The sequence below is a fragment of the Candoia aspera genome, chromosome 3, assembly GCF_035149785.1.
Source record: "Candoia aspera isolate rCanAsp1 chromosome 3, rCanAsp1.hap2, whole genome shotgun sequence".
Lineage (NCBI taxonomy): Eukaryota > Metazoa > Chordata > Lepidosauria > Squamata > Boidae > Candoia > Candoia aspera.
This window is the reverse complement of record NC_086155.1, coordinates 146,153,639-146,163,505: the sequence shown is the minus strand read 5'-3', so window position 1 is coordinate 146,163,505 and position 9,867 is coordinate 146,153,639. Positions and strand designations below refer to the sequence as shown.

The 9,867-nt window shown below is 38.3% G+C and overlaps 1 protein-coding gene across 4 annotated transcripts in view; it reads left to right on the top strand.

Annotated features, from left to right (window-relative positions):
* Positions 1–53: 53 nt before the first annotated feature.
* Positions 54–9,867, top strand: part of GPLD1 (glycosylphosphatidylinositol specific phospholipase D1) — a 46,151-nt gene continuing 36,337 nt past the window's right edge. For 2 of the 4 annotated variants that reach the window (XM_063298979.1, XM_063298978.1), the window contains exons 1-5: positions 57–154; positions 2,168–2,337; positions 3,742–3,847; positions 8,194–8,249; positions 9,570–9,648. In XM_063298979.1, the coding sequence (XP_063155049.1) occupies positions 2,314–2,337; positions 3,742–3,847; positions 8,194–8,249; positions 9,570–9,648 (265 nt within the window). In that variant the 5' untranslated portion in view covers positions 57–154; positions 2,168–2,313. Of the gene's footprint in view, positions 155–2,167; positions 2,338–3,364; positions 3,473–3,741; positions 3,848–8,193; positions 8,250–9,569; positions 9,649–9,867 lie in introns of all 4 variants that reach the window. The other 2 variants (XM_063298980.1, XM_063298981.1) reach the window with 2 other exon arrangements.

The following is a 9,867-nucleotide window of genomic DNA, read 5'->3' as shown; positions in this document are numbered from 1 at the left end:
GACGCGACCCTTTGGACCTTTCGGCTGCTTAGCCGGCAATGACCGCAAAGTTGTCAGCTAGGCCGGAGGAGCCGCGAAAGCCCACGAATGTTTGCTATGCTCACCTGGGAATAAGAGCCACTGGACTCTGTGGGATTTACACACATTGATAGAGGTAATGCCATTACATCGTGGCCCAGGATGGGTTTAAATTTGAAGTCACCCCGTGGTCTAGTCACCCTGAAATTACCCCCTCGGGCTGGCAGTTATAGTCATTCTGCTGTTTATATGGGACTTATAGTATGCTAAAAGGCCATGTCATTGTAATTTAGTCGACAATCTAGGAGGAACCACTTCTGATTGTGGATGGACATTTGTATGGTGGAAGTGATTCTCCCCAGTCTCTGCTGATTTTAAGGACAGAGAGGTGGAATGGTCAGTGTTGAGTCCCCACTTCAGCAGAGTAGTACTAAGCGGGTGACTTTGGACCTGTCACTGATTTTCAGTGCAAGGTTGTTCTCCGGTTAACATTAGGGGAAACCTCGTGTATGCTATTTTGAGCTGTCAGAGAAAGGATGCAAAAGGATGGGACATAAATGCAAACACATTTAGAAAGTACTTTTGTGGCACCTTAACATCTCATATTTTTTCTGCCATATGCTTTTGGCGAATATAGCCCTCTTAGTCAGGTGAATGGGTATCCTGAATTGTAAACCTATATGGTAGGGGCATAAATTGCAGTTTAGTCTGGGGAAAACAAAAATGCAGAAATACAGACAGTGAAGATTATTAACCATGGCCATTCAAATATAGATGTGTGATAATGCAGCTGTCCCTATGTATCAATGAGCTGATTAACACATGCAATGTAATTAAAAAAATAAATAACCCTTTATCCTGCTGTTACAGGACAGTTAAACCTATTAATAAATTTGCATGTTGAAAACTGTGTTTCATTTGATTAAGAATACACTTTTAAATGCCAGCGACTAAGTGTCCCAGGATGTTAAAATTACTCATTTTAAATATTGCCATGTTCAGTTACCATTTTCTGTTGGAGAATTGTATCCACAGTACTGCTGAAGGAAGAAAAGATAAGCATTTGCTTCTAACTGCTCACTTGCCACATAGAGTTAGGTCTTGGCTGTGCAAAGAGGAGGGCTACACTTGACTTTTCTCTCCTCAGTCCTCACCATCCAGAAAACACTGGTGTGCAAAAGATGGGTTAACCTTGGGTACATTGTTTATATGAACCCACAAAGAGGAGAGATGAATGGATGAAGCAGTTGTTCTTTCCATGATCAGCATTAGCTTAACTGCCCAGAGTGGGAGAAACAACATGGTGTTTATGTCATGGAATCCCATAGGGGTCCATTATATCTCTTACTGTAATGATTGCCTGTTCTGACATACTCAGTCTCACAAGGGGGTTCTTTATGAAAACTGATTTATTGAAAGAATAGTATGCAAATACGAAGAAAGCTGAGAATGAGCAAAAGCGTGCCAAATACAAACTTAAAAAGCCTTGCTCCCGTTGCGAACCCTCCCCTCAGGCTAGCATAGCAACCACCCACCCCAGATGCTAGCAACCGTTAGAATCGGCCTGAGAAAGTAACCTTGAACAGCAGAGATAACCCAAACATACATTCCAGAAGATCACAAGTCAGCACAAAGGAAATTTACCAGCGTGGCCAGGCAGGCACGCAACTGCGGACATGACATGTGAAACGTTACGAGGAACCATAAACATCGGAACGGGAACATGACACTTACGCTCTTTAACATTTATACAAAGCTTCTGAATGAGATCATCTCAAGAATTTAGAATTACTGTACCAATCATTACTCAGGTGATACTTAACTCTGTTTATGTCATCACAGACTACTTTGCAGATACTGAAGTGGTGTCTAGATTTGGTAATGGTCTGGATAAGGACCAATAAGCTTCAAATGGTCTTAGCAGCATGGATAATATTAGCTGTGGTTATTTCTCAACAGAAATGATCTAGGTGTGGTCATCCATGCTCTCCTCATTGCCATGAAGATGACTTAGAAGTTCTGTGCAAAATTGTCAGGATATTGACAGTAAAATTCATTCAAATGTTAAAACAACTCCAAGTAGAATAACTGCACTGTTGGCTTATTTGCTTTTGCACTTCATTTAAGGTGCTATTTCTTTCATTTCTAGCTCTTTGGGACAACTTTGGAACCAACTTCTCATGCCAGTCCAGGTTTTAGGAACTTCCAAAACGGCACTGTTCCAGATGCTTCCCATGCTGGAAGTGCTATTACAAAGAAAAGAGCTTCACTGTGGGGGAACCTCAGCTTCGGAATATGTTTCCTGAAGGGATTCATCAAGTAATGCCTCATTTACAATCTTTTCAGCATCAAGTTAAAATGGATCTGTATCCAGGCATTTCAATTTATATAACCTCTCACTCTGGCTTTATCATTGTACTTCTAGCTGAAAAGTTTATTGCTGCTTTTTATCATGCCTGCTGAATACTTGTATTTGTTTTTTAGACAAATTATTATGTTTATCCACTATGTTACATACGGTTCTGGAATTACATGATGAAAGCTGTAGAAATCTTTTAAATAAGCAAAATAAGTGGGCAGAGGCAGCTGCTGATAAAAATTCTAGCTAGTACTGTGGGCCCAAACTCCACCCCACACTTGGCAGAGAGAGGCCACGGGGAGGGGTTGGGTGGGGTGGGGGGGCTTCTTGGCTGGGATTCCCTCCCTCAGTATTTTCCAGACTTCCCTGCCACCTTGAAAGGAGAAAGGATTGCTGTTTAATACCTGCTGCATTTATTTCAGAATTTAATTAGCAGCTCTTAGTTGTTATTCCTTTATAACCCCATGAATCAAGCTACGTATAAGCTGCTGTCTTGCAGGCCTCTTGTTCCTGGGCAGCTTATTTCACAGTGGGTGAAATTAGCTCTGTATCATTTGCACTAATGGAAAGAATAGAAGGACAAACAGATACACTCATCTCAGCTGCTGCTTTTTCAAAAAGATGTATATGGGTTGGTGGTGGGTTTTTTTTTTAAATTTTTGTTGTTCAGTCGTTAAGTCGTGTCCGACCCTTCATGACCCCATGGACCACAGCACGCCAGGCCTTCCTGTCCTTCACTGTCTCCCGGAGTTTACTCAGATTCATGGTCCTTGCGTCGGTGATGCTATCTAACCATCTCATCCTCTGCCGTCCCCTCCTCCTTTTGCCTTCAGTCTTTCCCAACAGTATTCGGCAAGAGAGGCTTCCAGATGAGCCTTTTATTGTGCAAACACACAGCTTTACCTTTCATAAGTTTAAAGCATATTAGATCTCATATTTGTAACTTGTTATATTTATCTCTGGCTTCTTCTTTATTTTTTATGACAGAAACTCCATTAAGCGATGTCATTTGGTTGAAGCAGAGGAGCATCCATCTGGAGATGCCCTAGGATGGCTAAATAGTGAAGTATTTACGGAGGGACTTTTCCAAGCAAGGTTCAGTAACAGTCCCCTTTCTCCATTCTATGCATGATTTGACTCATATCAATGAAGAAGGAATTTTAGGTTTCTTTTGGTCTAATTCTTGCCTGTAAAATAAAATAATCTATAAGCTAGTTGATGGAAATGGGGAATTGAATTTCAAGCATGAGGCCTTTGCATTGGTGCCACTGTCATATTTGATTAAGAAATGAACTTTAGCCCATGTTTCAAAGGTTGCAATCCTCTTATAGAACACATTCTCAAAACTGTGGTTTATACTGCAGAATATCAGCAGCATGGAAGCTTTCAGGATTTGGTCTATTCTGGCTGTACTTTGCAACTTTTGTGAAAGAGTTACACCATGTGGTTTGTCAACACATATTGAAATAGGTAAGCTGTTACAATAAAGATATGAGAATTGTAATAATAATAATAATAATAATAGCGAGGACATTAATAACATTAATGGCACAAATATATAGCAAAATTCCTGAAAAGTACTATACAGTAGATGTTCTGTTAAAATGCTAGGAAGTTAAGAGCTGCTGTACATGTATTAAAGGTGGTGACACAGTATGGAATGATGTTATAAACAGAAAACAACATATCTCTCTGTTATTATTCAGTTATTTGTACTGAAAGATCTAACTTGTATTAAGTATTAAGTATGTATTGTATAATCAGTATTATACGGTATTAAGCCTTTATTGTATAATCATAAATAACTCATTATTTTCTGAGGCTCTAAAGATGCCCTTCATAAATTGTAAGCCAGTATCTGGAAATCTTTAACAATAGCAGTGGGTTGGTATATTTAATTGTGGGTATTTCATCTGTAGTCCAATCTTGTTTTGTAATTAGCATCAGTTATTCAATTTATGGCTAAAAAGTGATACAAGTGTTTAGTAGGTTACTTATTTTGCTTAAGGATATATAAACTAACTCAGAGTTGAATTATAGTGGACAAATTTGAAAATGTGGCTTTATTAGCTAACGATGGGAAAAAAATACACACATTAATCAATATTTATTATTTTTGTATAAGAATCTGTCACTGTCTAATTCTGTACAAACATTGGTAGCATTGCAAACATATTAGATTGCAGGTAGTCCTGGTTTAGTGACCACAATTAGGACCGGCAACTCAGTCGTTAAGTGAAGCAGTCACTAAGTGAAACTGCAACTGTGCTTATGATCTGACTTAAGCTTTCCTTTGCTTTACAGACCTGTGAAGGTTGTAAATGCGAGGGCTGGTCATAAAGTTACATTTTCATCACTGTCATAACTGCAAATGGTCACTAAATGAGGCAGTTGCCAAACAAGGACTACCTGCATGTCTTTTTGCAGGTAAACATTAATGTACCCTTGTTAATATTCTTTATAAATCAGCACATAAAAGTGGTTTGGCCTTTTCTAGTATCAGGGATTATATTATGTAACAGTGCCTGGACATATTAAGGGTCTGTATGCTTCATGTAAGGTATCAACATTAAAAAAAACTTTCTATATTTCAATATTGTACTCTTAAGACAAAAAATGGAGGAATATTAAACCTAACCCATATATAACTAGAAGTTCAAACTGAACTTTAATCCTGGTTTAAATCTACTGAGAAGTAATTAAGGACAGAACAGCATTAAATAACATTTGGTAATTATTGAATGATGGTATATAATGTAATGGTCAGCTTTTATTTATATATACTAAAATTTATGGATCATTAAAGGAAACAGTATGATTTGAATTTCTGATAATTCTAAATAGCTAGTGAATATTAATTATTATTTGATCTAAGAGTAGTACTGTACAGTAATTAATACCAACTTGTTGCATTGATTTTAATGTGTTTTTCTAAGAAAGATTAAATGTGTATCGAAACCATCCTTAACATATTTTATTGTAAAATATTGTATGATGGTGGAAGTTAGTGGCTAGAGGAGCATATTTCATACTCTTTTTAGTTTTTTTTTTAACTTTTTGAAAGATCTGGTCAAGTCCAGATTTGGAAGTGGGTTCTCCCTTTCTAAATAGCTGCAAGAACAACAGTTCTTGTATATAATACAAGATAAAGAACCAAGTTGAACTTGACTTCTAATCACTAAATGGAAGCATCCTTACATTTTTCTTGGTAGTAGTATAGAAGTGGTTTGCTCTTGCATTCTCTTGAAATTTTTTTTCAACTTCCAAGTCTGTCCTTCAGCCCTTGGATGGCTGACACTGATTAACTCTGCTTTGCTTTTTCAAGATCAGGCAAAGTTATCTATGTTCTGCCACCTCTGGTAGACATGTAGATGTCTACATGTTGTCTACATGTAGGTGTTCCTAAGTCCATTCCTCTTAAATCCAGGCTGGGATGGAAATGGCTATTTTCTGAATGTGATTGAAGGGTTTTGTCCTTTCCACCTGTTTTATCTGCCCTCCTCCTCGTTTCCCCATGTACAAAAACAGTTGTGAAAACATGGCTGTTTCTCCCAAATTGTTTTCCCCAGGGGAAAAAATCCAAAGGCAAATTTATTTATTTATTTGTCTATCGTATGGCAGCACATCATACATCTTACAAATACATTATATTAAAAAAAAATTGGGAATATAAAAAGGTATATAGGAAATAGACATTGGTCATAGGGCAATTATAACTAAAAACAAACATTAAGATTACAAATATAGTCCTTTGCAGCACCAGTTGCCATCAGGAAATCAGCAAAGTTCCTGCCGTAGGCTCTAGTCTTACATTCTTGTATTATGTGTTTAACAGTTTGCCTGTCAGCCCTGCAGTCACACCTTGGAGATGGTATCTTACCCCATTGATATAGAATCATAGGCCTCCTAGGACTTTTGGGAGTGGCTAAATGGTCTGTCATTTATGAGGCAGACAGATAATCCTATGGATCTCCTGGCAAGAGCACGTCCATTTTTGTCATCTCCAAAGGCAAAGCACATAATCTACAAGGCAGTAATTGATCAGGCTTGGTGTCAAGCAGTTGACAGAAGGGCATCACTCTAAAATGAGGGGAGGATTCTCCCTGGCAGTAGGGCTCCGTAGCTAACAGATCTATGTTTGTGCCAAGTGTGTGTGTGTGTATCTTTCTATATTTCCTATGGTGAAGTGAATAGTTGTATTAGCTCAGGAAAGCAATTCATTTTTATGAAGCTGATATGCACAGCATATCACACCTATGTCACTGAATATTTGTCTTTATTACTCATCTACCTTTCCCCCTTGATAGAAACATGATAGCCAACCTTTTTGTTCTGTTGTGTCTCCATGATAGGGCTTTCATCTCATCCTTGCTCATCCCAAGAGAGTTTGGTCCTTAGCTGTTGTTCTTTTCAAGCAGCGCTTTTGCTGTTAAGATGGCAGCAGCCTGAAGAATTTATTTTATTTAGCGTATGGCATACAACGCCAGGGAGTTTATAATGTTTTACGCACAGTAGATGTTATGGTGCCGGCAGATGCTAGTTCTTTATTGCACTGGTGCACCACAAGAGGGCGTGCTAGCTTCGCACCAGTTGGCCAGCAGCGTTCCGTAGGGAAATCGGCTCATCTGGGGCTTTTCTCCTGAAGCCTGAAGAAATTTCTGCTTGACAAATCTGACATGGTTTGATGCCAGTCCTCTTGGTCGGGCACTAAGTTGACTCATAAATTGGTACAGACACACCTTGGCACTCTCCTCGGCTGCCATTTTTTTTTTTTTTATTATTATTATTCTGGAAGAAAGAGCGTGGCCCAGCTGAAGTTGTACTGGGTAACCCACCAAACAGTTGCTTTGGAGCTGGGGGAACTGCCCAGTAAAATGGCAGAGCTAGCTTTTGTACTTTAAGGGGCAGGAGCCACCACACCATGTAGATCTGTAGTTCAGTGGTTTGTTTTGACTACATATTTAGAGCTATTTGGAAGAGCATTGGTGAAGCAGAAGCAGTTCTCCTGCTTTACTGGGCTGCTGTAATGATCAACTGCTAGGTGGCCTTTTTTTGACCCAACTCTTTGGAAATCCACTGTCAAAACAAGGCCAGTGGTCTTCTGATATGTGTGTGAAGTGGTGGGGCTTCTCCTTATGCAGATATTTTGATCAGAGGCTGGGAAGGCTTGTTTGGTGTCTTGAGTTTAGAACTAAGCTTGCTGTCAAAACAAGCCCACTTGAAAGCAGCCAATCCATTGAATCGAGATGGGCTTGTTTTGGCCTCAGCCTAAACACAGTGTCAAAACAAGCCTGTCCAGCAGCTGATCATCTGGGTTGCCTAGAAAAACAAGAGAGTCTTTCCTGCTTTACTGGGTCCCCCCAACTCCCTGGATTGCCCACCCGGTAGGCTTGAGGATATACCAGATTTTTGACAGCTGACTATATTCATGATTGGCAGATAGATTCCTGCTGGCTGATGTAATTCAGGAAAAAGCAGCAAAATCAGAGACAATAATAAATGTTATGATTAACCTGCCCTGCACACATGAAATCAGGATGCAAACATCTGGCAACAAGCCAGAGCAGGGAGAAGCCAGTTGGGGATCTGTGATGGGGACAGAACGTTTTATGCTGGTATAGTTTTTATGGGCTCAAGGACGGAGGCGTGGCATTTTAACTGAGCTGTGGGGAAAGGCCCAGCATCTTGGAAAGCACGTGTGCATATAAAAAGTGGATATTTATTGGCTGAAAAACTGATGCTGATTCTTCTGTGCCGTTTCTTTATCCTATTAAATATTTATATTGTTAAATGTATTGTGACCTTATTTTTTTCAGCTCATAGAGCGCTGGAATTTTTCAGCCAGCAAGATGGAAAAGTTGACTATCGTAAGGTAGGGAGTTTATTATTCTAACATGAATCAGTATACTAATACTGCCCAGCCTATAGAAAGGGTTATAAATTAAATAAAATAATTAAATTAAATTAAATTAAATTTTTAATTGAGAGGACCCAAAGTATGCCAACCCTGTTGGTTTGTATCAACCAGGCAGGCAGCAGACCTAAATGTAGGATATATCTTAATTCTGTTTTTAATTGTATTCACTTTGTTGTGTGGGAAAAAAGAAATACATTTTAAATAATAATATGTACGGCATCTTAGTTTTTCATCTACGTAGCTACATATGTAGGCTGTCTTTATTCAGCTTGTGCACTATATAAGCAAATATTACATTTTTAAATAAATAAATAAAAATATTACATTCTTAATCCTTTCCAAAGTTTAAAATCCAGTTAGCATTGCATTGAAAATATCATTCAGAAAGATGAACACAGCTGAATTGAAGGAACTCTGATGTTTTGCAGAAAGCAAAATCAGGGTAATTCTTACCATTGTTTGCATACCTTCGACTCTCTAGAGTCAGAGTTACCATTATGTACTAAGAATCAGTCTTGTTTTCTTTTGTCTATAGCTACAGGGAGAGTTATTTATTTATTTCTTCAGAAGGAAAATTGTTTTGCAATTAGTTGGCATGTCCCAAATGAAATATTTTGGGAAGAGATACAGCCATTTGTTTTCTTACCTGAAGCATGATATGTTCAGCTAGACAAATTCTATTCTCCTGTTGTTACCAGTTTGCTGAGGGGTATGAGAGTGCTCTTCAAGCACAACTTAAGTTCAAGGAAGCTCTTTCATTGGCCATCAGTCTTAATAGTCTCATGAAAGTTGATCAATTCCAATAAGCTGCTGATTTTATGCCTGGAAATGTAGGAGAAGTATCTATAGATTGTATTGTTGTTGAATAATATGATATGGGGTAGTTAGGGAACAGATTTCCCAATTTGGGAAGGTATTTGAAGGACAGCTCTCAGAATTCTACCTAAGCATGTTGAAGGCCATCGTACCAGGAAAGGTGCACATTTGGATTTAAGATGAATAAGTTACGTTACTGCAGAAATTACTGTTAATAAGTATTAGCCAAGGCAGATCCCTATTCAGAAGAACTTTCTAATAATGTGATGCTAGAGACAAATCATGTGGGGTGACTTCTCTCTATTATGCCTTCTGTGATCCTTCTGGGGAATTACTTTGATTTTGTTAAACAGAAATAAAATTGTAAGTGTTACCTCCTTTCTGTCCCTTATATAATAATAAAGTAATAATAATATCCTTTTAATGCTTATATGTTTGTTTCTTTGTTCTCTTGTGCAGTTAATACTAGCTCACCAAGATGCATATCAAGCAGGAAGTCTATATCCTGATGCTTTTTATTCTACCATCTGCAGAAATGGTAAGAGATCATAGGTCAAATATTATTCTTTATATGATCACATCATGGCAAAAGTAAGCCAGTCCATTTATTCATGTAACTGTCTAAAATACATGAGTAAGTGTACAATTTGGTTTTCTTGATGGATTGCAATCATGTGTGAGAACCTGTTTTCTTTACACTCTAATGAGACATTCCTCTTCTTGATTAACTGTGGTTTTACTTTATGACCTTGGCTTA